This window comes from Balaenoptera physalus (genome assembly GCF_965194825.1).
Source record: "Balaenoptera physalus genome assembly, chromosome: 19".
In the NCBI taxonomy this organism is placed as follows: domain Eukaryota; kingdom Metazoa; phylum Chordata; class Mammalia; order Artiodactyla; family Balaenopteridae; genus Balaenoptera; species Balaenoptera physalus.
The window spans coordinates 13497291-13525000 of NC_138900.1; the positions used below are offsets into that span (position 1 = coordinate 13497291).

At 50.7% G+C, this 27710-nt stretch overlaps 1 protein-coding gene across 2 annotated transcripts; it reads right to left on the reverse strand.

Moving 5' to 3' along the window:
* Nucleotides 1-617: 617 nt before the first annotated feature.
* Nucleotides 618-27107, reverse strand: SUPT5H (SPT5 homolog, DSIF elongation factor subunit). Of its 2 annotated transcripts, XM_082438022.1 has the most exons (30): nt 27017-27107; nt 26673-26750; nt 22081-22246; nt 18317-18382; nt 17769-17780; nt 17171-17240; nt 17006-17074; nt 16832-16897; nt 16512-16542; nt 15694-15762; nt 11986-12237; nt 10701-10790; nt 10525-10595; nt 8845-8950; nt 8520-8613; nt 8295-8431; nt 7708-7863; nt 7462-7608; nt 6457-6603; nt 6245-6370; nt 5239-5323; nt 4796-4915; nt 4610-4712; nt 4399-4526; nt 4202-4307; nt 3590-3748; nt 3301-3469; nt 2983-3186; nt 1123-1218; nt 618-1036 (listed from the first exon to the last, which is right to left on the reverse strand). In XM_082438022.1, exons 2-30 carry the CDS (start codon nt 26745-26747, stop codon nt 893-895), a joined length of 3264 nt encoding a protein of 1087 aa, XP_082294148.1. In that variant the 5' UTR covers nt 26748-26750; nt 27017-27107; the 3' UTR covers nt 618-892. The 2 variants fall into 2 exon arrangements, with proteins under 2 accessions (XP_082294148.1, XP_082294149.1); XM_082438023.1 differs by lacking the exon at nt 17769-17780.
* Between the last annotated feature and the right edge of the window lie 603 nt (nt 27108-27710).

Below are 27710 nucleotides of genomic sequence, written 5' to 3' on the forward strand. Positions count from 1 at the left end.
CAGGGTGCGGTTACTTCTGGAGGGGAATGGACTGGGTGTGCTGCTCAAGAGGGTCCTTCCTATCTGGTACACATGTGGCTCCTATGCTGGGTGGTGGGGACATGGGTGCTCCTAACATACCTTTTTAAACATCTGAACTATTTTATAATACAGTTTATATTTGTAAAGAGACATGTGAATATCAAATGAGGAAAGTGAAGGAAGGTCAAGTACTAAGCCCACTCTCCACACTGCTCCCCATCCCCATGCCCTTAGACAAGCTACAGCAATTCTGGTGTCACTGCTATGTGGGCTCAAGAGAAAAGACTATCAAATGCTGTAACCTGCACCAAAGGAGGAATTTAGGTTTCCTGAGGGATACTCACTGATTTTCACTTAACGTAACTCAAGCAGGAGTAAGATGTAACTTGGTCAATCACATAGCAGGCTCTGTTCTAATAATCTCTTTCCAATGTCTTATACGTTCAACAGCCCTCTGGGGAAGGGAGTATCATTTTCTAGATGGGGAAACAGGCTTTTGTAGGACTGTTATTTGCCTAAGACCACACAGCATGGAAGTAAGTGGGGTCTGCAAATGACCCCACTTACAAACCAGAACACACACACACACACAGGACTTTTGACCAAACAGTTTTTTATTGAAAGACCGTAACACAAAAGAAAGCTGGGGAAGGTGGAGTACAAGAAGGTGGGGACCCTCCCTGTCAACTCTACTCTGATTCCCATGAATATCAGGGAGGGAAACAGGAACCCAGAAAGGAAAATAAATCCTGATCAACCCGGCTAGCCCTGCTCCAGGGCCCAGATCCTGTGTCAGAGCCAAGGGCCAGGGAAGGAAGGAGGGACACTCTCCATCTGCCAAATTCATCTGCCAAAGTCCACCCTGCCTGCCTCAGGCCTCCAGGAGCTTCCCCAGGAAGCGGAGGTTGAGGATCTTGAGCTGTTCATCCAGGTCCATGCGGACTATGCCATCCTCGCCATCAATGCTCAGCAGGACACCTGTGGCTTCCCGATCCTCACCCAGGATCACCTTCACCTGGGGGGGGCGGGGATGACACGACACATGGGGTCACAGTCCTTGGCAGCAGCCCAATGCCCCCACATCCCTTTGTCCTCCCTTACCTTGTTGTTCTTGGTCGGGGTGATGGGCTCCAGGTGCTCACTGGAGATGCTGACAACCTTCTCGCTGTCCTTCAGGTATACGGAGCACATGCCTCCCTGGGGGTGGGGACAGCCTGGTCAGCCTGGCCTGCTCCCAACACAGGACTGATACCCACCTCAAGGGACATAGGATCAGGGCTTATTCTAAGAAGTCACTTTCCCAAAGTGACACAGGGGCAGGAAAGGTGAAGGCTGGGCCTGGTTCCAAGGCCTGGAGTCTGTGGTGTATGGGGGCAGGGTGATCAGATCAGCAAGGGAAGCACCAGCATGAAGCTAACTTAGGCCAAAAGGGAGACTGTTTCTCAGGCTCTTGACTCATCGTGCCCCAAACTGGCCTCAGTTTCTTCCCCACACTCGCTCCTCCTCCTGGGTCCCCGTCTCAAGGATGGCCCCATGGTCCCCGGCACCAGCCAGAGCTCTAGACCTCGTCTTAGTCAGCAACTTCACCAACAACCTCCAGCTCTGAGGCCTGTCCATTCAGCCTCCTGAGGGCCTCTCCCACCTCCCTCCTTCCTCTCCTCCCCACAGCCCTGTAGTGCAGCCTGACCTCCCTCTGGGCTCCCAGCCCCTGATCCAACTATGACAGAGCAACATAGTGAATTGATTCCAAACCACAGATCTGATCCCACCACTCCCCTGTTTAGATTCCTCCACCACCCACCACTGCCCTCAAGACACAATCCAAGTTCCCCAGGCTGGCATGTGACCAGCTCCAGCCACTCCTCTGGCCTCATCACTCACCTTCCCCATTGAATCTTTATGTTCCAGCCACAATGAAGACTTCAACCCCCCAAATGTGCCAGGCTTTCCCTCACCTCCAGGCCTTTGCACGTGCACTCTATCTGGAACACACTCAACCCCTTCCCCGGCCATTTCTCTCGGCTTACTCCTGTTCATTCTTCAGGTCTCAGCGCAGATGTCACCTTCTCCCGGAAGCCCTCCCTGATCCCTTCCAAAGTTGGATAAGGTGCCTCCCCTGGGTTCACATAGCTCCCCTTGCCCTCTGGGCTTCCCATATCCCAGCTCTGGCCACTTGGGCTGTCACTGTCTGGAGACATGTCTGTCTCCCCCACTGGAATGTGAAATCTGTGAAGGTAGGGCCTGGAGCTGTCTTCCTCTCTGGTGTTTAATTAATTCAATTGATATTTACTGAAGGGCCAACAAGGTGTCGTCCCTCATCTAGGAACTGGGCCTACTTGGGAAGAAAATATAGGCTTGGTAATCAAAGAACCACACCAGGGTAAACTTTAAGCTTTTAAGCAGGTAGATAACATGAAAAAGAATTACATAGACCCATAAGAGACAGATCTGAGACAGCCCAAGTGCTTTCTTGAAGGATGAGTAGGAGTTAACTAGACAAAGAATAACAGGAAGAGAGTTCTAGACAGAGGAAAGTAATAAGCAAAGGCCCTGAGGCTGCAGAGAATTCAGTGACTGAGAAGAATGGAGAGAGGCCAGCAGAGCTGGAGCTGGGAACGCCCGGGGGCGTGGGTGCCCGGCGCTAAGCCGAAGCCTGGCACAGAGGAGCACTTAGTCCATGTTACTGAACTGATCTCAGATGAGTGTCAAAAAGTAACCACACTCCTGGCTGCCAGTCACTGTCCCAGGTGGGTGGGGGCCCAGCCATGAGCACAAAATGCAGAAGTCCCTGCCCTGTAGAGCTTACATGCCAAACCTTTCCACATCTATTTTTCCAGCTATAAATGAGTACTGGAAAATGGGGATAGACAGTCACAAAGAAAACAGAAAACAGTAACCAGAGAGACTGGGGACCCCAAAGCAAGGGATGCCTGCCCATCCACCAGCCTGGGCCCCACTTACCGTGACACTGCGGATGACGCCTGTCTGCCCCACCACTTGGGTATCCAGGTAGGTGTCCCGCACCTTCACCTGGATGTCAGTGGTCACCCAGTCGCTGGAGTTCTGCTCAATGCCTGAGCCTGGTGTGTGCGGGTTGTAGCCACCAGGGGAGGGAGCTCCAGGTGTCATCGGACTATAGCCAACAGGGCTCGGGCTGGGGCTGGCCTGTAGGGAAAAGGGATGGGGTCATTGGGAACAGGTTATTTGGCCTGGTTGTCCCTATAGGCCCAAGGCCCATCCTAGCCCACCACCCTCAAGGGCGTGCCAAGTGAGCAGTACCTGATAGGCCATGGGCGAGGGGGTGGGGTGGTAGCTGGCTGGGGAGTGGGTGTTCTGGTAGCCTGCTGGGCTTGGCGCCACCTGGTGGTAGCTCTGGGGGCTGGGGCTCGGCTGGTAGGAGCCTTGCGGGGAGGGGGCTGCATAGGGGGAGAACTGGTCTGTATTGTACCTGCAGAGACAAGGAGAGAGAGGGGCATTAGTTGGGGGCGTTAGAAGGGGAGAGAAGGAGGTGGTGGCAGTGGGGAGGGTTTGGGCAGCGGTTGATAAGGGCTAGCCCCAGTGGACTCACATGGCTGGCGTCCCTGGCGTCTGCGGGTTGTACTGCGGGTTGACCTGCGGGGATGAGGGGTCTGGGTAGCCAGGTGTTTGGGGATTGGGGGTGCCCCCATAGGCCTGTGGGGATGGGGTCGGCTCATCATCGAACGCGTACTCATATTCTTCCTCAGCCCTGTTGGGGAGAGACGTCTGTTGAGAATGACTGTGGTGATCGCAATGATATAGCAAATGCTTCCAGAACAGCGCTGAACACCAGGCAAAACCAAGGCAACTTCATCCTCACAGACAGCCCCATCCAGGGGCCTCCATTTCACAGGTGAGGAGACTTGGGAAATAGAGATGAGGCTGCCCAAAGTCACATGACCAAGATCACACAATTTGTCTCCAAGCCCAGGTCTTGACCACAGCATGCTACTATGATGGGAGCTGGAGAGATTACTTTGCCCCCAGCCCCAGCCTTGCCTACCCCTTCACATGACCAGCCTGGGGCTGGGAGCAGAGAACTCAGGGTGGACCACACAGACCCGTCCACCCCACAGAAGCACAGCAGACCCGTTCACGCACGTGGGCGCACACACCCAGCGGCTCGGGGAACCCTGGCCCAGCCCCAGCCCCTGGCTCTCACCGTGATGGTGTGTTAGGGTTGTTGGGGTCCCAGGCCCCACTCTGGGCAGGAGTGCGGCTGCCGTCATGCAGGGGCGTCTGAGAGCCGTAATGCGGGGTGCGACTACCTGGAACGGGAGAGATGTGTGTCCATCAGTTCTGTCCTGGCTCCAGATCCCCCCACATTGCCCCTCATCCCCGTCCCCTGGGAGTGCTCACCATCCTGGAGAGGCGTCTGAGAGCCGTACATGGGCGTGCGGGAGCCAGAGCCGTACATGGGCGTCTGGGAGCCATACATGGGTGTCCGCCCATAGGTCGAGGTCATGCCGCCCGGGCGCCGTGAGCCCCTGTAGACACAGAGAACAAGTGGGGTGAGTAGGGCCCTTGCACCACCCAACAACCTCCCTCCCAGCCCTGCCCTGGCCCGTACACCGTGGTGAGGCGTTGACGGTCCACTGAGATGGTCTGGCAGGTGGAGTGCAGCTCCACGCGGGCTGTGGACTCCGTGGCATCTTTTACCACGCCAATGTAGCCTGGTGGGGAGGCAGGAAGTCAGGCCGGGTGGCTCTCCTTCACCGTGCCCCTCCCCAGGCCTCCACATGGCCTCGCAGGTCACCTTTGTAAGGCCCCTGGGAGATGCGCACAGTCTGGCCGATGAGCTCGTTGTCTCTCCGTCCCCGGCCCCTGCTCATGCCGCCACTGCCGCCGCCCGGGCTGCCAAAGCCACCACGCTGACCTGGGGAAGAAGACTGTCACGGGTCCCCGGGGCCATCCTCTCATGTGCTGTGCCCACAGCCAGGGTACCCTCCAGCCCCCTCTTCCCCTGACTCCCTCCACCCTTGGGTTAGGAGGCTCCTCTGGGGGCCCCCCACCAGAGCCCTGGGCTTTCCCATCACAGCCCTAACCACCCTGGGCTGCACTGTGGGGGGGGTCGGGTCTCCCCTGGGCTGTGAGCCCCATCATGGTCGGGCCAGCCCAGAGCAGACACTCAGTGAGTTTGGGCTCAAGAGCCTCTCTCTTCCACCCCCCAGACATATCCCCACCCCAAATTCCCCTCACCTCCAGCACTGGGGTGCATGGGGCTGCTGATCCGGGGGCTCATAGGGGCAAAGCCACCTACTGTGAAGTTGGTCACATCTCGCGGCTGGGGAAAGGGCAAGAAGTGAACTGGAAGGCAGGGCCTGGGTGACAGGCTCCCAGCCCCTGCACCACACTGCCTGCTGCCATCTGGGAACAGTTCCTGCTTGAACCTGCCCAGCAGCCACGCCTCCCTCCTTCTGGTCACAATGTCTCAATTTCCCTTTGGGAAAACAGTCACCCCTATGCCATTGTGGGCCTGTCAGTCAAGAGGCCCAGGCCTCCCTTGGGCAAGGAGTGAGACTAAAATGTGGTAGTCAGGAATTTAAACCCCCAGTGACACAGAAACTGCAAGCCATGGGAATTCAGCATTCCACCTGCAGGGCCTGAGAAAACCATCTCCTGGTCCCAGCTCCCCAGATCCCAGGTTTGATTTCCTTTCTGATACCTGGTTCTGTACAACTTCCCTACAAATCCCACCTCAGGAACTTTGCTTTCCCCTGAGACATTCAGGTGGCTCTCTGACCCTTCCTTCAGGTCTCTGCTCAAATGCCACCTCCTCAAGGAGGTGAGTCTTTCCTTAACCTCCTCTATGTAAAGCAGCAGCCCCCATCATTCTCTATCTCCTTATCCCGTTTTATTTTTCTTCATAGTGCTTGCCGTCAGCCCCAGCTGTACTATGCATGTATTTATCTGTTCATCTCCAGAGCAGCAGCACTAGAAGGGCAGAGATGTTTCTGTCTTGTTCACTGCCGTACCTCCAGTGTCAAGCACCTAACAGGTGCACAATAAAACTGAATGAACAAATGATTTGGTAAATAGCTCAGTATCCCAATAACCCTTTTTTTCCATACTCTGCCAAGGACCTGACACTGACACCTGCCCTCCTAATCCTCCACAAGCCCATTCTTGTCACTCCTGGGGCCAGGGTAGGTCAGAGAGCCGAGTCAGGTAGCCAACAGACAGGGTGCCACCATGCCTGCCTCACCTTCGAGCCCCCTGCCAGCACCAGATGGCGGGTCTTGCAGACAAACATGCCCCCGTTCTCTACCAGTTTCTTGCAATGCAGGAAGGCGAAGCTGCGGAAGAGATGGCGAATCTCGCCCTCCCGGCCCTGGATGGGGAAGGACAGTCACTCTCGTGGCCATGTCCTACCCCAACTCTTTCAGAGGTGACAGACGGGCAGGAGCTTATACTCACTGAGTGGGGGCCATCAATGACCTTGACAATGTCTTTCACATGGATGTTGTTCTGCTCTGAGTCCAGGGCCACGGCAAAGCGGTTGTCCTTCTTCCGGGTCACAGCCTGGTGCCTGACAGTCACCACCTTCCCATACATGTTCAGCACCTATGGAGGGAGGGAAGGGGATACTGAGGAGATGAGAGTAGAAAGGGGTGATGGGGAGCAGGGCTCCCCTGCAGTGGGATGATTCTTCCTGTAGGAGACTGTCCCAAGCTCTGCAGGACGTCTAGACTCCCTGACTCTGGGGCAGGTAATGTCAGGGAACCACCCCCCAGGCACTGGGTCAACCGAAAATGTCCCCAGTCATTCCATAACACCCTCTGGGAGGCACCTCCATGGCAACTGAGCATCAGGGACCTGAGAGATGAGCAGAGGAACAGATGTTAACATAATAGCTAATGTCTGCCCATCACTCTGTGCCAGACCCATGCTAAATTCTTCACATAAGATTTCACTGAGGCCTCAAAATTTCCCTCTGAGATGGATGCTGTCTCAATTCCCATTTTACAGAGGAGAAATCTCAGGCCCAGAGAGGGTAAGTTACTAGCCCAGGGTCATACAGCACAGAGCAACAGAGCTGTGAATCCAGAGCCCAGTGTCCTAAGCATTTACGCTCTGTGGCTCCCACATGCACGGTGAAGGGGAGGAAGGCACCAGCAGCACCCAGCCCTTGAGAAAGCACCGAATGCCTGGGTACGTATCTGGTATCACGGATTCAGTCACAACTAACGAAGTATATGCTGCTGCTATCTTCTTTTTACAGGGCGTGATACTGAGGCACAGAGAGGGTAAATGACACGCACTTGCCTGATATCACACAGCCGGCCATGGGTGACAGAGCCAGGTCTGCAACCCTGAGCAGTCTGGGATCTTAGCCACCATGCTCGGCCACCTCCCAGGATGAGGAGCTGGAGGGAGAGGAAGCCCCTAAAGTAAGCCTGCCTCTGCGTGCAGCACACACACCTGGAAGGTCTCCCGCTCCAGTCGCACGATGACACCCACGGTCTGGGGGTCCAGCTGCACCAGCTCCCCCCATTCATGCTGGCCCCCGACATCCACACCTGATGCCGTCTCCGAGCAGAGCTGCAGGTCCCGGGGGAGCACCTTCAGCTGTGGGAGACGGGAAAGGGTGAAGCGGGGTCCATGTGGCTCATCGGCCTCGGTCTCCTCCTGGCACATCCACCCCGCTCCCAGCCTTCCGCTAGCTACCTCGTGCATGGTGAGGTCAGAGAAGAGGATGACGAAGTTCTCCTCCACCCGCACAATGAGGCCTGTGTCGCCCTCGAACCGGCCGGCAATCACCTTCACGTGGTCCCCCATCTTGAAGTACTTCCGAAGTTCCTGGGCCGGGAACTCCAGCATGTCCTAGGGATTGGGTGTGAGGACAACGAGCAAGTCAGGGCAAGTCACCACAACCCACCTGTCTACCCATCTTCAGATTCCACTCGTAGTCTCAGAAAGACCCTGGCCAAAACCCACTCCAGGCTCACACCCCCAACCACAGACTACCCCAGGCCACCTGGACCAACCTCAGCCTACCCCGGAGACTCAGGATATCAGCCTGGACAACGTTTACCCTGCACAGAGACAGCCTGTCCCCAAGACATATGACACCAGACTAGACACCTCCTCAGACCCATCTGGAGACAGCCTCACCCCAGACACACCATGCTGGGCCTAGACAAGCCTCAGACACAACCACCCCTAAGCAAACTAAAACCAGTGACCTCAAGATTACTCCACAGTTTCATCATGCCCTCAACCCACCACGTACATACGGGCAGCATGGTACCCACCTTGAGGTCCTCGTGCTTGGGCATGATGGTGATCTTGTTGCCGTCCACGCTGAGGATCTTGCCCTGCAGGTTGATGAGCTCACCCTCACACACCTCCACGTTGTCCCCAGGCTGGAAGTTGTGTTCCCGCTCCTTCCCTGCGGGGGGAGGCACAGGGCTAACTTGAGGGCTGCTCACCATGGGCCGCCCCCTCCTTGGCCTGGGTTACTGACCGGGACCAAATACCTGTGCTTTCAGTCACCACCTCGAGGTCGATGCCCTCTGGCTGGTCCTCAAATTTCTCCAGCTCAGAGAGTGTGGGCTTCACACCCTCCGTGATCTGAGCCCCAAGAGACAAGAGGAAGAGAAGGAAGTGGATGAAAGTCAGTGTCACAGCCCAGCTGAGCAGACTGGAGAGATGGTGAGATGAATCCCCTGGGGATACTCCTAATTTGAGGATCCAAGACAAGCCCAGATAACCCACTGCTCTGGGGCCTGGACCGCAGGAGGGAGAAAGTTTGGCCTCCCCGCTTCCCACCGCCATTAGCACGACCCCCTCTGGGACCCTCACCACAGCAGACATGGCAAAGCTCTTGAACAGAAAGCCCTTCCGGCTGTAACGGTTCCCCTCGAAGATGAGGAAGTCACCATCAGAGGCAACGTCACCCCCCAGGGACCTGGGAGTTTGTGGGGGAGAGAACATTGGAAGGGGAGGTTAAGGGAGAATCTTGCTGTACCTCAGTCTCCTCTGCTGGCAAAAGGGGAAAAGGACACAGGATGCCTGAGCCATCCCCTCCCAATACACATCCCTTGGCGAGAGTGACCTCTCACAAAGCCCGAAGGCCCCGCCTCAACGGAAGGGCGCACAGCACCCACCTTCTTGCACCCTGCTGCCCCCCCGTCCCTGCTTTATTTTCCACTACAGCAAGTTTGACCCATCTTCCTAACTAGAATGGCAGCTCCAGAAGGGGGGAACTTAGCATCTTTTATTCACTATTTCCCCTATAATAGGGCCTGGCACACAGCAGGCACTCGGTGAGTACTAGCTAGACAAAGTATCAGACACTGCTAACAGTTAACACTCACAGACACATATGACCTCACTGACTCCTCCCCAAAGCCCATGACATCAGTAGTATGAGCCTTGTTTCCAGGGAAATGAGAGAATGAGGCTCAGGGAGGGCACACCACATGGCCAACATGGCCGAGCTCTTGAGTCTGAGAGTCAAGATTCAGATGCAGGGGGGCGGGACTCCCAAGCCTGTGCTTAACTCTACTGGCCCTGCATGTGGGACAGGGGGACCTTAGTTCCTGCCCCATGCTTCTAGAGTGGGGAGGGAAAGCCTGCCCCACTCTCAAAAAGGGAGCGTTGGGGAGCAGGCTGAGCTCCTCCTGCCAATTGCTCAATCATCTTCTCATTCACATGGTACATTTGGCAAGAGGCGAGACTGCTCAGCTGCGCATGTCTGGGCACTGTGTCAGACCGGCTACTGGAGGGCAGGGAAGGGTCACTCTAGTTTGTGCTCAGCAGGGGATGTCCAGATGGGTGGAGACCAGTGGTGTAAATGAGTCCAATTCAGGCATGTGAAGTATTAATCTGGCCTGGCCTGGAGGTATTAGTCCAGCCTGGCAAATCAAAGGGCTCATTCTACAGTCCAGCCTTTAACAGAATGAATTAACTAGCTACTCATGATGCGTTTCTGGAACAGGACCAGAGGAAAAGTGTCACTGGCTCTTGTTTCTCCACCTCCTCCTCTCCTGCCCTCCCGCTGGAGCCCCCGGCAGCCCTGGAACACTGGAAACCCTGGGCTGCTCCAATGTTCTATCCAGCGGGGAGGGGGAGGGAGACACCCTGAGTGGAAGGGGTGTACCCACAACTGAGGTGTCCAGGCATCAGGAGATGAGGGTAAGAGACTTTACAAAGCCTGATGTGTCAATAAATCTCATTTCAATATGTGACACCATTTAATCACACTTACTAGGTGTCAAGTGTTGTTCTGGGTACACACGCATATTAAACCATTTGAGTCTCAATACAATCCTAGGAAGCAGAGGTTACTATTATAATCTTTGCAGCAGAGGAAACCAAGGCACAAGGATGTTAAATAACGTGGCTAAGGCTACACTGCCAAGCTAACCACTCACAAACTACGGATGGCTCCGGGAGCCCAGCCCTGTCGGGAAACCTGCAAAGGCACATCCTACACCACAGCTCTGGGCACCCGGCCTGGCCCAGCCCAAGGACACTCACCTGATCTTTTCTGCATCAAACAGCCTCTGTGGAGGCCGCTTAAACTTCTTCCTTTTGGCAAACCAGTCTTTCTGTGCAGGAAAAGGGGCATGAGTAGGAAGGGTGAGGGAGGGCTTGGCCACCAGCAGGGGTATCAAGCACCCCCTCTCCCCACCGGCAGCACGTCCCCACGATACCAAGCTCATGCGGGCCTTGATGCGGTCGTAGTCGATGCGCGGGATCATCTTCAGGGAGATGGTGTTTTGGCTGGGCTCCACGTAATCCACCTGAGAAGGCCAGACAGGTGGTCAGCAGGGGCCCAGCCCTCCCCTCCTGACCCCGGACACAGGAAGGGAAAGGAGATGCCAGGAAGGGCAAGGGACAGAGGGTTATGGGGAAGAAATGAAACCGCTGACAAGTCCCCCAAATTCACTCTCTAGCCTGTCTTCCCTCCATTCTGAAACTGAGTATCCACTGCCATCCTGACATCTCCACCTGGATGTCTAGAAGGTCCCGCACACCCAGCATAACTGCAACTAACCTCCTGATCGCCCCAAACCCACTCCTCTCCCCATCTTGTCCCTCTCCATCCTTCCTTCTGCTCAGGCACACAACGTGGGAGGCATTCTTCACTCCTTTTTTCCTCTTACACCCATATCTAACCTGGTAGCAAACCGGTCAGCTCTGCCTTCAAAAATTCTGACCTCTCCCCGCTCCTCTACTACTGCAGCCTCAGTCCTGTCCTACCATCACCTGCCACCTAGGCTGTGGCAGCAGTCTCCTCACTGGTCTCCCTGCTCCTGTGGCCCATCCAGTCTATTGCAGGGTTTCTCATCCGGGTAAGTCTTTGTTGTGGCGGCCATCCCGCGCCTTGACAGATGTTAGCAGCACCCCTGGCTTCTAGCCCCTAGATATCAGACTCAACTCCCTCCCCAGGTGAAACAACCAGAAATGTCTCCATTCATTGTGCAATGTCCCCTGGGGGTACCCCTGCTTAAGAACCAGTGGTCTAGTCCCAATGCAGTCAGCAGCGTAATCCTATCAAAATCCAAGCCACGCTGTGTCCCTTAGAACCCTCCCATCTGACTCCAGTAAAAGCCAAAGCTCTAGGATGAGCCACAGGCCCCGTTGCCTCCCTGAGCTCATCTCCTGCCACTCTCACCCTCACTCACTCTGCTTCGGCCAGTGACGGTCCTAGCTCATGGGCTGCCTTCTGCCACACCCCTTCCCCGAGAACTCCACGTGGCTCACTCCCTCACCACCTTCACATCTTTACTCAACATGCATAGAACATGCACAGAAGATGGTCATCCGTTTCCTGTGTGCTTCAAACAAAGTCCAGACTCTGCTTCACCTGATCCGAGTGGGGTTCTGCTCTCTGCACTAGTCAGGGGGCTGGAAAGGACAAAGAGAAAGGAGGGGAGGACAGAACAGAGAGCCCTGGCCTCCTCGGCCGCCCCACCCCAGCCCAGCCCCGGGCACCTGAGCGATGTCATCCTTATAGATGCCCCGCTTGAGGCGGACCCAGGATTTTGGTTTCAGGTTGGCCACCTCCTTCACCACTTTGAGCACATCTGTCATCTCCTTGATGGGTACCATCTGCTGGTTCCAGTAGCCAAGCCGCAGGTTGCCCACGCCCTCGATGGCCTGCTTCACATGGGTCTGCTTGTAGGCCTCCACGTAGATGTAGCCCTTCACATGCTCTGGTGCCACTACCGACTTAATCTGCAGGGGCTGGAGGGCCGAGCCAGTGAAAAGAGACAGTGAGACACGACTGCTGGTACCAGGAATGACCGCCACCTCAGCAGTCTCTCTTCTAGGAATTTATCCCACAGCAACATGTTTGTGCAATGACCCCAACACAGGGACATTCACTGCAGAGCCATTTAGCATAGAAAACAAACAAGACTGGAAATTTTTAAATGCCCCCAAACAGGGACTTATTAAGTTATGGAATAACCGTACAGACATAACTCGTTTTACTGCTCTTTGGCTTTATAGCACTTTGTAGCTATTGTGTTTTTTACAACTGAAGGTTTGTGACAGCCCTGCAGGGAGCAAGTCTATCGGTGCCATTTTCCCAAAAGCAATTACTTTTTAGTTAAGGTATGTACATTGTTTTTTTTAGACATAATGCTATGACACACTTAATAGAATACAGTATAGTGTAAACATAACTGTTGCTTGCAGTGGGGAACAAAAAAATTCATGTGACTTGCTTTACTATGATATTCACTTTATTGTGAGGGTCTGGAACCAGTATCTCCGAGGTCTGCCTGTACCATGAAATACAATGTAGTACTTAAAAAAACAATGAGATGGATCTATATGTAGTGACACAGAAAGATATCCAACATATGTTCTGTGGAAAAAGCAACTAGAACCAAAGAGAGCTGGAGTGACTACACTAACAGCAGAGCAGACTTAAAGACAAAAATTATTACCAGAGACAGAGGACATTTAATAATGATAAAAAGTTCAATCCAAAAAAAAAAAAAAAAAAAAAGTTCAATCCATCAAGAAGATATAAGAATTATAAATATATATGAACCTAACAACAGAGCCTCAAAATATAGGAAGCAAAACCCAACAGTAATGAAGAGAGAAATTGGTAATTCACCAATAATAATTGGAGACTACAATACCCCACCTTCAACAATGGATAGAACAATTAGAAGATCAACAAGAAAACAAAACACTTGAGCAACTCCACAAACCAACAAGACTTAACAGACATCTATAGCTAGAACACTCTGTCAAACAGCAGTGGAATTCTCAGGGGCACACTGAACACTCTCCAGGATAAACCATATGTTAGGCCACAACACAAGTCTCAAATGTAAAAGGACTGAAATCATATCAAGTATGATATATTCTTCAACCACACAGAATGAAGTCAGAAATCAAAGGAAATTTACAAGGTTCACAAATATGCGGAACACACTTCTAAGTAACCAGTGGGTCAAAGAAGAAATTGTAAGGGAAATTTTAAAATATTTTGAGATGATGAAAACAGAAACACAACATACTAAATTTATGGGATGCAGAGAAAGCCATGCTTAGAGGTAAATTTACAGCTGTAAACACCAACTTAAAAAAATTTTTTTTTCAAATCAATAACCTAACTTTCCACCTTAAGAAACTAGAAGAGAAAAAGGAAATTAATCCCAAAACAAGCAGAAGGAAGAAATAATAAAGATCAGAGTGGAAATAAGTAAAATAGAGGTTAGAAACACAATAGAGAAGACCATCAAAACCAAAAGTTGGTTCTTTGAAAAGATCAACAAATTTGACAAACCTTTAGCCAGACTGACCAAGAAAAAAAAGAAAAAACTCAAATTACCAAAATCAGGAATGAAAGAAAGGACATTACTACCAACCAAACTTACAGAATTTTAAGGCATACTATGAATAACTGCATGCCAATAAATTAGATAACCTGAAGGAAATAAATTTTTTTGTAGAAAGACATAAATTACTACAACTGACTCAAAAAGAAATAGAAAATGTGAATAGACCTATACGAGGTAAAGATATTGAATTAATAAGCAAAAAATATACACACACACACATACACACACTCTCACAGACACACACACACACCCAAAGCCCAGGATTAGACGGCTTCACTGGTGAAATCTACCAAACATCTAAAAAATTAATACCACTCCTTCACAAACTCTTCTAAAAAATAGAAGAGGGGGGAACATTCCCAATTAGTCCTATGAATCCATTATTACCCTGATACCAAAACCAGACAAAGACATCATAAGAAAACTACAGACCAACATCCCTTATAAACATAGATGCAAAAATCTTTAATGAAATAGAAGACCAAATCCAGCAACATGTTTTCATACAGTATGTGAATTATATTTCAATTTTTTTAAAAAGCACCTAGTTTCTTTCTGTATTCGTTGTGATAGTGAAAAATGGAAACAACCTTATGTTTACTGTCATGGAAAGATGACTATGGTATTGACAAAAGGCTCTCTGCAGAATGATACGTATATAATACCATCTTATTTTTTTTAAATACCTATTTTTCAATATGCAGAGAAGATGGTCTGGAAAGACACACAAACCAACAGTAATTACTTCTGAAAAATGGGACTTGGGTATGGAGAGATTTTGGCTTTCATGATATACACGTACCACTTCAGTCCCATCTCAAATGGGGTCACTAGAATCTTGCCCAGGGCACAGGGTAGAAGTTTGAGCACATTCAAAATCATGCTTTGCAAATCCTGCAACTGTCCACTTGGTCCCACTGACACACACCCACTGTTTCGGCAGGTAAAAGCTATGCACTCAGCCTAACACAAATCATACTCGGTGAGAAAGTTACCAACCAGCACATCCTGGTTCCAAAACTAACAATTATGCCTATGACATAATTACATTTACTGAACACAAGCTGCAGAACAAGTCCCAGCTAAGGGTTGGACATATTCAAAGATACTTAATCCTAATGATGCTGAGGGGCAAGCAAGGGGTGCAACGAGGGGAAGCGGCTTGATAGAGGTCACACAGCGAGGAAGCAGCAGGGGCAGGATTCAAAACCCAGGAGTCTAAAGAAAGATCTGTGTCCTTAATGCAGCATCTGCTGCCCTGCACGCAGGCGGCATTACTTCATGTTTTGTGTGTTGTGTGTGAATGAGCCCTTAAGGGGCAGGGACCAGCTCTGGCATGGTCACGGCTGTATCCTCAGCATCTCCCAATGCCGGGACCAGCCCAGAGGAGGGGCTCAGCGGATTTTGATAACTGAGTGAAAGAGAGAAGGAAGGAATTCTCCTCCCAAAAGGCCTGTTCTGTAATGCACGTAGCCATACTGCCCTATGGTAGGACTCCCAACCAAACAGTAAGAGGGTGACAGCTGCCCACCAGGGTTGGTGAACAGGCAGAACTCGTTCTCAGGCAGAAAAGGCTCAGGGAGCTAGATGGCTGACTTCCAGAGGGGTGCAGAGGCTGGGGAATCCTGCCAGAAATGCAGAGAGAATGAAGACAGTACCTCTGTCAGGCATGAAGAACACTTTGATCCAGAAAGTGGTCATTTTCTAGCTGAAGCAGCTCACCTAACAGGCAGTGCTGCTCAGCGCAAGGGGTACCTGGTACCCCTGAACCTGTACTGTCCCTCACTCTGGGCTTTACCTGTCTCTCACCCACAAGCTGCCTGCCTACCCGACTTACCGTGTCTGTGAACTGGTAGGCAATGAACTTGCGCATCAAGGAAATGGCTGTGGCCCGTTCCTCCCCAATCTGGAAGAAGAAAGGCAGACTTAAGAGAAATGACAAGATGGAGAACAGGACATAGAAAAGGGGGCAGGAGACAGCAGCAAGAAAGACAGAGTCGGGGGAGGGCAAGAAGAGGGTAGGGGATTAAGAGGTACAAACTACTATGTATAAAATAAAATAAAGCTTTAAGGATATATTGTACAACACAGGGGACATAGCCAATATTTTCTAATAACTATAAATGAAGTATGTTTAAAATATTGTGAATCACTATGTTGTACACCTGAAATTTATATAATATTGTAAGCCAACTATACCTCAATGAAGAAAAGAAAGAAAGAAAGAATCATCAGTCAAAAAAGATAAAGTAAGACAGCGGGAATTCCCTGGCAGTCCAGTGGTTGGACTTGGCGCTCTCACTGACAGGGGCCTGGGTTCGATCCCTGGTTGAGGAACTAAGATCCTGCAAGCTACGTGGCGTGGCCAAAAAAAAGATAAAGTAGGAGAGAGAGAGGAGCAAGAGAGGTGGAGAGATTACAGAGCAAGAGTAATGGCCAGCAAGAAAAACAGGGAGGAGACACTGAGGGAGGGAGGGAGGGAGAGGGGAGGGGAGGAGGAGGGCGGGGGGTGGAGAGAGAAGGATGTAGAGGCAGACAGAAGGAAGAGACTGACAGATCAAGGAGACCCAGGAAAGACAGAAGGCGAGTTCCCCGCAACGAGGCCGCCTCTCCCATTCCCCTGCCTCCCCCAGGCCATTAGGCCAGAGCACACACCTTACATTTGACAGTCCACAGATTGGGATCCCTGACAGGAGAGGAAAAGCAAGCCTTTTAGTGAAACTGTCTCATCATGAAACATACAAATCACCACACCCATCCTTCTTCCTCTCCCTCCACACCCTCTCCCTTCTCCATCCTTCCGTCCATAAGCAGAGAGAAGGAGAAAAGTGCCAGTCTGCCCCTCCCCTCTTTCCCCACCATCCACCACTCTGTCTGTGTGACACTGTGACCTGACTTATCTCAGGGAGTGAGCCGTGTGGGCACATCACCCCAGTAAAAGTTCCCACCTCGGCCCTCCTGTCCCACCCCCTTACTTGACTCCCGGGAGCAGCTGCTGCTGGGTGATGTCATCCGAGAGCTCATCGGATCCTCCATACACCCTGGAGAGAGAAGGGCCATCAGGAAGGAAGGGGTCTGTCAGACCCCGACCCTTCTCAGAAAGGAACCACCTGCTCCCAGCCTCCCATCAGCCCAGCCCACACCCTTACGTCTCTCCCACAGATGACTTTGCGTATTTCTTCATGTAATACTCGCCCAGTTCTTCTTCTCGCTGGTCCCTGGGGTGTGAGGGGGAAAGTAAACAAGAATTGAAGGTTGAGGAGAGGAGGGTGGGCTGACCTGCCCCCAAACCTCCCTTTCCCCTCACTGCTTACCTCCAGAGGTTTTGCAGGCGGCGAGCCCCAGAACGGTCTTCATCCAAGACAACATTGTCGATATTGGAGGCTGCAAAAAAAATGGGCAGATGGGGTGAGTAAGGGGAGATGAAGAGCAAGCAGGGGCCTGGAGAAAGCGGTGGGGGTTAAGGGGGTCAGAGGTGGGTCCTGGGGCAGCAGACACCTCACTGAGGAAGCCCCTAACCCGCACCTTCCTATTCTGGCCTACTCAGCATCCTGCTTCTCAGTGTCCTCCTTGGGGATGGGGCCCAGCAGTTGGGGACATCCAGCTGTTCCCCATCTCATCGCCACTGCCTAAGCACATCCTGAACTCCGTCCCAGCGCCCCCCCACCCCTTCACCCTGCTACCGGCAACGCTCACACTCACACATACACGCACACATAAACACATACACGCTTTCCCAGGCCAACAACTGCTGGAGACCTGGCCCCAGACCCCCTGCCTCTGGACCCTACGTGAGTCAGAGCCCCCGGGGCCGGGGAGGGGTCAGGGGTGAGGGAGGGTGCCACAGGCAGGAAGGAGGATATGTCAGGATATGGGAGGAGGGTCGGGGAACCACACTTTTCAGGTTCTTACCTTCAATCTCTTCTACTTGGAGGAAGAGGAGGTGGTGGTGGTGGTGGTGGTGGTGGTGGTGGTGGTGGTGGGCGAGGGCAGACAAAGTATGAGCAAAATTATAGCAGCGAAATCAACCAATGGGTTGGGGGAAGGGGAAGGGAGGGACACAAGAAGGTTGAAAATCAAAAGTAAAGGCCAGGCACCAGGTGGTGGGGGGAGAAGCCGAAATGTATGAGGCGCACAGAACGGAAAATAACAGGGAAGGGGTGGCACTGGCCCAGGAAGTGGGGGGTATCTTGGGATAGAGCCTGTCCCACCCCCACAGCCCCCAGAAGGGATTCACTGGGGCCCTAGGAGCCCAGAGTCCTCTCCCCACAGCCCACATCCCCCCAACTCATGGGCCTAAAAGGAAAAGGGTGCGGAGCTGGCCTCTCTGGCAACGACAGAAAGAAGCAAGGTGAGGAGGGTGTAGGTTGGGGTGGTTCAGGGCATGGGGGTGGGGATGGGCTCTCAAGACCCTCTCGGCCACACCCCCAGTGTCTCCCGGAGGTGGGGCCCACACACACCTTTCTCCAGGATGTCCTCTGCTCCATCCTCCCACTGGTCCTCATCCTCATACTCATCGTCCACATCTGAAACGGGAACACCAGGTGGTCAGGGGGGCATCCAGGGGAAAGATGACCGCATGACAACAGCTCCCAGGAAACATCTCTGGGCAACAGGCACTACAAATCCCCACCTCACAGGTCAGGACACTGAAGCTCGGACAGGTGAGGCTCTCACCCAAAGCCTCAGAACTGCTTCAAGTAGCAGGGTCAGGTCTAATGTGCAGATCCGCCTGACTCTAAAAGTCATCCCTCCCCCTACCACCCACTGATCCATTTTAAAAATAAGATAAAAATAAGCAAGCAGAAAAGTTCCCTCCCAACTATCAAGGGAAGGGAAAATTGGTATATAGGTTTTTTAAATTTGTTTGTTTTTTTAAAGATAGGGTTTGTGGTTTGTTGGTTTTATTATTAGCTTACATTTGTAACAGCCAACCCTTATTGAGAGCGTACTGTGTGCCCTGCCCTCCTCTGAGTACTTCCCAAATTCCTCATTGAATCATCCTGGCAACCCTAAGGGAGGTACCACCATTGTTCTAATTTTACAGTAAGGGCTCTGAGACCCAGAGAGGTCACCTAACTTGCCTAAAGACTCTCAGCTGATACCTGAGAGGCAGTCTGGCTCCAGGGTCCATGTGCTTAACCTCTCCACTACATTACATATACTCTTTTGTATGTATCGAATATTACACTAAAAACTGAAACAACACACAACGAAAAAATCCAAAGTGTACAGAGTGTGTAAGTGTACAGTGAGTCTCCCTCCCATTTCTAACCCCTTTCAGTCCCCTTTCTCAGATGTGACCAGCTTCTAGTCTAGAGATAATCTGACCTTATATAAGAAATGCATATAAATCCCCCACCACTATTTTCCCTTCACACAATTTTTTTTTCTATAAACTTATTTATTATTTATTTATTTATTTTTAGCTGCATTGGGTCTTTGTTGCTACGCGCGGGCTTTCTCTAGTTGTGGTGAGCAGGGGCTACTCTTTGTTGTGGTTGCGTGCTTCTCACTGTGGTGGCTTCTCTTGTTGCGGAGCACGGGCTCTAGGCGCGTGGGCTTCAGTAGTCGTGGCACGCGGTCTCAGTAGTTGTGGCTCGCAGGCTCTACAGCGCAGGCTCAGTAGTTGTGGCGCACGGGCTTAGTTGCTCCGCGGCATGTGGGATCTTCCTGGACCGGGGCTCGAACCCGTGTCCCCTGCATTGGCAGGTGGATTCTTAACCACTGTGCCACCAAGGAAGTCCCCTTCCACACAATTTTTTAACACACTGTTCTATCCCACCCTCTTTCTTAAAGCAATACTAGTAGCTTGGAGCTCTTCCATAGCAGCACACGCCTCATTATCTGTCCTATAGTTCATTATACCAAGCCCTTATCATCGATGGACATCTAAGTCACCAAACATTTGCAACTGCAAACAGGATTGCAGCAAGTGTCTTTGTTCTTGTATCCTTATGTACCTGTGGGGTGAACTCCTAAAAGGGAATTGCTGGATCTAGGGTCCTGGTGTGGTAGATGTTAATGGGCACCGCCACAGGCAGTGCTGAATGTCACTCCCACCACCACCAAGTGGGTGTCCCTAGTGGCCCACATCTTTGTCACATGGCATGTTATCCGTTCTCTTGATCTGAGCCCATCTGCTGTCTAAGACTTTCTCTCTAAGCAAGGACTCCCTCCCTCTCAGCCTTTCAGAAAAGGGCCGAAGTCTCTGAGAACCAGGAACACCTAGAGCATCTCCTGCCCCTCTGTTCCCTGGTTTCCTCTCAGGTAAGAAGGTCCCAAGAAAATGAAGGGTGGTGTTCCAAGTCGCTCCTCTTTACCTGCGTGTGGGAAACAAGCACTCTCATGTATGGATGGTGGGAGTATCAAGTAGTGTGGCTTTTTCAGGAGCTGATATTTGGCCAAAGATATCAAAAAGCTTTAAAAACATATGCATCCCCTTTGTCCAGCAATTTGACTTACAGGGATTTACCATGTAAAAAATTTGCCACATCTGTGTTAGATGAAAAAACTACATCTTCATTTTCACTAATCTCTAAGTGAAATTTAGTATTTACATCAATTATGCCCAATGGCAACAAACCACAGTAGTATTAGCCATGAAATCTGATATTTTCATAGCACAGTACAGCTATAGATACCTCAAAATATTACTCACAATCAGTGTTACTTCAAAATTAGATTCTTAACAGATCCTCCACTAAATCTTGTTATTTCAATGTGCTAAAAAAGAAGCACATACATCACAATGTTCTTTTAATATTTAGATACTGTATTTCAATATAATTGTTTTCTTTGGAATCCTATGTATTTTTTTAATGCATTTCAGAACGTGATTCTGAGAAGGGTCAGGGAATCACACTTCCATAGGTTTCACCAGACTCCAAAAGGGGTCACGGTACAAAAAAGATTAAGAACGCCTGATCTAGGTAATAACTCGCATATGTGAGTCTAAATGTTATACGAAGATGTTCATGGCAGTACTGCTTATACTACTGAAAATTACAAACAACATCAACGTCCCACAAGAGACTGGTTCCATAAAGCACATCACAGAATGGAACAATGTGCAGCCATGGGAAAAAACAGATATTTCAACAATGATGATGATGATGATGATGAGAGCAGCTAAAATTTACTGAGTACCTGCCAAATGTTCAGAAAACTTTCAAGAATTAACTCATTTAACCTAAACTATCTATGTTATATCTACCTCCACAAGCATTGAACAGAAAAGCAGTTACAGAACAGCAGATACATTGTGGGTCTTTGTAACATAAATAATAACCCTGTTTTCTGAGGGCCTACTGCAGGCTGGGCATTACACTTTGGGCTGCCATCAGCTTGACGTGCTTTACATGCATAGTCCCCCAAATCCCCAAAATATCCCTGCTGAAGTAGGCAGAACTGCCTGTCCCCCTGTACAAGGGGGAGAAGAGGCTCAGACAGACAGGCAGCAACTTGCCCAGGGCCACGTGGAGAAAAGAGCAGAGCGAGGCCAGAAGGGACCTGCATCTGTCAGCCTCCACTACCCTGTCCAGCTGCCTACTTCTAGATCATCTGAACTTTTCATGATTAGCAGTTTTTTAAAGGAGGATAATGGCATTGTAACTGGGTTTTAAAAGGATCTATCTTATAGGAATACATATGAAATATTTTGGGGTTAAATTATGTATTTGGGATTGGCTTCAACATCATCCAGTGGTGGGTGGGAGTGAGAAGGAATAAGCAAAACAGGTGCAGCACTGAGCTGTTCACTACTGATGCTAGGTGATGGCACACAGGGGCTCCGTAAACTACCCTACAATCGTGTGTCTGACATTTACCAAAAGAAAATGTTTAAAAAGTACATTGGAGGGCTCCCCTGGTGGTGCAGTGGTTGAGAATCTGCCTGCCACTGCAGGGGACACAGGTTCGAGCCCTGGTCTGGGAAGACCCCCACATGCCGCGGAGCAACTAGGCCCGTGAGCCACAACTACTGAGCCTGCGCATCTGGAGCCTGTGCTCCGCAACAAGAGAGGCCGCAATAGTGAGAGGCCCACGCACCGCGATGAAGAGTGGCCCCCGCTTGCCGCAACTAGAGAAAGCCCTCGCACAGAAACGAAGACCCAACACAGCCAAAAATAAAAATAAATTAAAAAAAAAAAAAAGTACATTGGAGAAATAGAACTGAAGGTGGAAGTCCAGCCTCTGCTCAGCACTCGCCAGCCCTGTCACATACCAGCCTCATCCAGAATGAAGCCGCCGTGGCGGGGTTTCTTGGGGGGCCGGTCATCATCTTCCTCCTCCTCTTCCTCATCATATTCCTCCTCCTCTTCCTCCTCCTCTTCTTCCTCAGGCTCTTCCTCCTTCTCACTACCTGCTGCACTCCGCCGCTCCTCCTCTACCTGCAGGGTCAGGCAGGGTTGGGGCACCAGTGTACTGAACCCCCCAAATCCAGACACCATGCTCTCCACCCCTAAATCTGACCTCAGCTCTGCCTGGACGATCACAGCCCCCTCTGCTCTGCATACATGCCCTTCCACCCTGGCCAGGCCTCCCTGGTAGCCATCCTATCTCAGTGACAGCACCGCCATCCACCCAACCAATATCTGGGAGCTGACCCCACCCCCAACTAGATTTCCTTGCTAGCCTCCACTGAGCCTTTAAACGTTATCACTGCATTAGGTCTGGTCCTTGGCTCTTGTCTCTGTCCGTGCTACAACTGCCCCGGGCCATCTCATCCACTCCCTTGGCTGTGGTGGGCATCTCTGTGACAACGACTCCCATATCTGTTTCCAGTCTACACTGCTGCCAAGGCCGCTGACCGCCTCTCACAGCTAATTCTATGGACATGCTCTGGTCCTTACCTGTAAGACGTCTCACACCACCGACCACTCACTATGTAGGGAAATGCTCTTCCCTTGGTGTCTGCCACATCGCACTCTCCTGGCTTTTCTCCAACCTCTCCGCCTGCTCCTCTGCAGGCTCCCTTCACTGTGCTCACCTCGCAAATACTGGCTTCAATCACCAGGGTTCAACCAAGGGCCAACTTTCCTTCTCCCTCCATGCACTCTCTTCCTGGCCATTTTACCTTCCACTATCTCACTTACTGTCTCTGTAGATGACATCCCATCTGTCTCCAGTCCCCTACTTTTTTCCAGAACTAGAGACCCTCATGTGCCAGCAGCCTCCTGGATACCTTCCTCAGATGTCCTCTGAGCCCTTCACAACCACCATACCCCAAACTGGCCTCTGTGTCTTCCCGTAGACCTGTGCTTGCCTCCTCTAGCTCCCATCAGGTACCAAATTCTTGACCTTTCTGCTTTTTGAGCATCATCTCTTACAATCCGTCCCTTCTTCCCCATCTGCACAGCCCCTAGCCTAGGCTAGAACACTGCCCTCTAAATCTGAATCCTTGCCCCAGGTTCCTTTGTTGTCTCTTGGCCTCCAATCCCTCTTTTTCATACAAACCACAAAAGGAAATGATCCACACAAAACAGTGTTCCCCAAACTTCAACCCTTCCCTCATTAACTTCATGACTTCTTGCCATGTCCACATCGGTACAACCCATTTATCTAATATTTTCTTTAAATTCACTAAAATTTTTACATCTGAGGCAAACTTGTTTTGAAATGTTTCAGAAGTTAAAACTCTTTAAAGGTTAGCTAGTTATAAACAGAAAGTAACCATAATGATAAAAGCAAAACAATGAAAACAATGTTACTAAGTCCCAGCATGATATTGTTACCTGCTGCAGGCTAAGTCTAAGGCCTGTTCTCTCTGCCAAACACAGAGACTAGCAAATTTCAGAAAGGTGTTCAAGACACAGTAGCACTAAAGTGAAACTTTCTCCATGACCCAATTAAAAGACAGGGTGTGCAACTAAAAAGAAAATAACTTTCTCACTAAATGAGTCAATGTGGCTTCAGGTCTTATTCTTATTCCACCTAAAAGCACTTCTCATTACTCCCCACCTGGAAAACATCCTACACTCTTGGGAAACTATGACCTAAAGCACGAATCTGGGGGACTTCCTTGGCGGTCCAGTGGTTAAGACTCCACACTTCTGCAGGGGGGCACGGGTTCAATCCCAGGTCAGGGAACTAAGATCCCACACGCCGAACCATGAGGCCAAAAAACAAAAACAGACAAAACCAAAACAAAACAAAACAAAAAAACACGAATATGATCATTTGGTCCCCTGCTTAAAACACAGCCACGGCTCCCCACTGCCCTCAGGTAAAGAACCAGCTCCCTAGCAGCCTGGTCTGGGAGTGCACACTGTGCCCTCTGCCTCTCCCTCTCACCCCGCCTCGCTGGGCTCCCCCTCCTAAATGCTAGGTTTGAGCCACACCGAACCACTTACAGCATGCTCTCATAGCACTGTCCATCATCCATCCTGGTCCTCAACATAAAAAGCCTTTCTCTTCTGCCTCTTGTTCATACTTCAATCAAAATACCCTCTCTTCCAGGAAGCGATGCCCAGGAAGTGATGCCTGCCCCCTCCCCACCAGGGAAAGTCAGGCACATTCTCTGGGCTCACAACTCTCTGGGCTTCCTCCATCACAGCCCTGACCACCGAGAGCTAGCTCCCTAAGTGAAAGGCCCATGCTAGCTCAGGCATTGCTGGGTCCCTAACACACCACCCAGCCTGGGGCTGGGAACAGAAAATGACTTTAAAAAAATAAGGCTGACCCTTGAATAACATGGGGGTTAGGGGCTTCAACCCTCTGGGTAGTCAAAAATCCACACATAACTTATGGCCAGCCCTCCGAATACAAGGTTCCTCCGTATCCACGGTTCTGCATCTCAGGATTCAACCAATCTTGGCTCATGCAGTACAACTTACTATTGAAAAAAAATCCCCATATAAGCGGACCCAAGCAGTTCAAATCCGTCGTGTTCAAGGGTCAATTCTATTTGCTCAATACAGAATCCTAACTAGCCCACAATGTCCCTTACTTTAACAACTCAAACTACAAGAGGACCACAGCCTGACTTCTAGGAACCTTGTCATCATCTCCCTGGCTCAGTCCCAGCAGTCTTCTTTCCAGACCTGGCTCCGCATCCTCTGAGGAGACAGCTCTCACTACTATCTCTACGTTACCTCAGGGCTTGAACGCGCCCTTACACAGTCCGTCCTCAGCATCCCCTGGAGTAACCATCTGCTTATAAAACTGCCTCCACCTCAAGACAGAGAGCTCATGAGGGTCTCATTACCACCAGGCTTTAACCACAAGCCAAGTGTCTTGAAGCCATGAGTCAGAGACCAAGGACTCAGTGAGACAGCTTCAAGTAAAGGCCCTTCGTGTCATCTTCCCTCTTGTCCCATTCCCACCATGGCAAGCTGAGGACTCCCCAAAGGACACAACAAGGACTGACAATCAAATGCCTGCACAGGGCAAACAGGAAACGTAAATCAGTAGGGCAGCTCAAGGGAAACCTATGGCACTCTTCACCTACCTGATGCGTTCCAGAACGCAGGTTTAGGAAATCTTTCCTTTTCTTAAATCTGCATGATGACAAATGGCAATTAATATATTCCGGGAACTGGAGAGAATTCCCAGCTTTAAAGAGGGGGTGCCACTTCTTGAGAAAAGGGCTGCTGTGGGTGTCACTCAGGTTGCTGGCTCCTCCCCATTGTCCCAGAAAAGCAAGAAAGCTTGATTTTTACATGAAATTTCTACAGGTGTTGGCAACTAACTTAAGCAATAAGTTAACATTTCTATAATCACACTGCCATCTCTTTGTCTGTAATTGTTGCCTACTAAGTGTAAACTCTGTGAAGGCAGAAATTTGCCTTGCTCCACTCTCTCCAACACCTAGGAAGTATCTGGAACATAGCAATAGATGCTCAAACATTTACCTGTTCAACAAATGAGTAAATGAGAAATAAATAAAACAGGCTAATAGCTAATAAAATAATATTGAAATCAGGTATGTCCCAGGAAATGTTTATTTGGTTCCTAAAACAGTGACATTCAACAGACCCCTTTGGGTTGAAGCTAAAGTGATCCTTTCAGAATATTAGATCACATGCTTCCTTTGCTCAAAACCTTCTCATGGCTTCACCTCACTCAGTTAAGCACAAATTCCTCACCACAGCCTTTAAGATTCGACAAGATCTGGCTCCTGTCACTTCTGTGTTGCACTCACTCTGATCCAGCCAAACCGAACTTCTTGTTACTTTTTGAACACCACAGACATGCTCCCAACTTTGCACTTGCAGTTCCCCATTACTGGAACACCCTTCTTCCACATGACATGCCTCACTCACTCACCTCACAAATCTTTTTCCAAATGTCACCCTCCCAGACTCACCATGATCACCGTACTCAAAGTGCAACCAGCACTCCCTATTCCCCTTCTCTACTCTACTTTTCTCCAGAGTGCCTTCTAGCTAACTAAATGATTTACTTCTCAGTTATGTTTGTTTACCTTCACCAGAGCAAAGAAAGATTCTAAAAATCTGTTTTGTCTACTGGTGTAGCCCAAGGATAAAGAAGTGTGTCTAGCATGTAGTAGACACGAGAAGTATATTTCTGGAATGACTGAGCACACCTAAAAATAAAAACTAATAGTGAGTTCTTACTATATGCCAAGTCCTTCAAACACATCACTTGTTATCTCACTGTACCTGGAACATCCCCGGCCTCCAGCACCTGAGCCTCTGCTTGACTTGGGCTTGCCTACTTCCCTATCTCTCCCGACAACCTGGAAGCTCCCAGAGACAAGAGCTCCTCCTGATCCCCGCTAAGCTCCCACATGGGCCGTTCTGCCCTGGTCCCGTCCCCAGGCGCAATGCCTCCCCCAGCGTCCCAGCCACAGACCTCGGCCTCCTCGCCGTCACTGCTGCGCTCGCTGTCCTCCTCCTCGGAGAAGTTGCTGTCTTCGCTGTCCGACATCTTCTGCTCGCAGGAAAAGACGGCGGCCTCAGCGCTTCCCCCAGTTCCGAGCCCCACCCCGAGCCTCAGTTTCCCCTCGGGTTCCCGGGGAGAAGAAAATCCCCTCAGCGCACTTCCGGCAGCCTCGTTCCGGCAACCGTGATCCCGAAAGGGGACCACCCCCCCACACGCCACCCGCTATACCTCCCGAGTCCCCGAATCCGGTCTCTACACCTCCTTGGCCCCCGGCGACCGGGCCTGCCACCACGGCCTCCAACCCAGCCGCTCACCGTTCAGGTGCCACCTCCGCCTTCGGCACCAGCCGCTGTTCACACGACGCCTGACTGAGACTGACGTGCCCTCTCGCGAGAACCTACCACTAGGCCCCGCCTAACGCGAGATTTCTGGGGCTCATCCCCGGCGACGCACTTCCAGGACGCCATCTTGAGAGTGGCAGAGTTGTCTTAATGTAGAGCATGGAGCTGACATCTTGGGATGGTCAAATCGGAGTGTTATAACCCCCTGGGATCGGCCTTTTCTAGCCAGAAATAAGTGCTTGCTTGAACTTAGTCCACATCTCTAACGTGGTGTGCCAAGCCGTGAGGAAGCAGGGGATTAGCAAATAAAAACAAATTTGCAAATAAATCAGACCTTATCTCACAGCCTCTGAAACATTCCTAGGAGGTAGATACCCCTACTTTGCAGACAAGGTAACCGAAGCTCAGAAAAATAAACTATGTAACTGCAAAGTGGCAGACCTAAGACTCCTCCCCAAGTTAGGTAACCCCAAAGCCCTTGTTTTCCTTAGCAAGCTCCCTAAATTGACTGAAATGTGAATTTACATAGTAGTAGTTATTTGTCAGAGAGATGGCAAAGACAACCAAGTATGAGGTAGAGATATGAAAAATTAACCTGATGGAGGAAAAAATAATCGAAGCTTTTAGAACACATTGCTAAAATTTCCCACATAAGCATTGAGACATC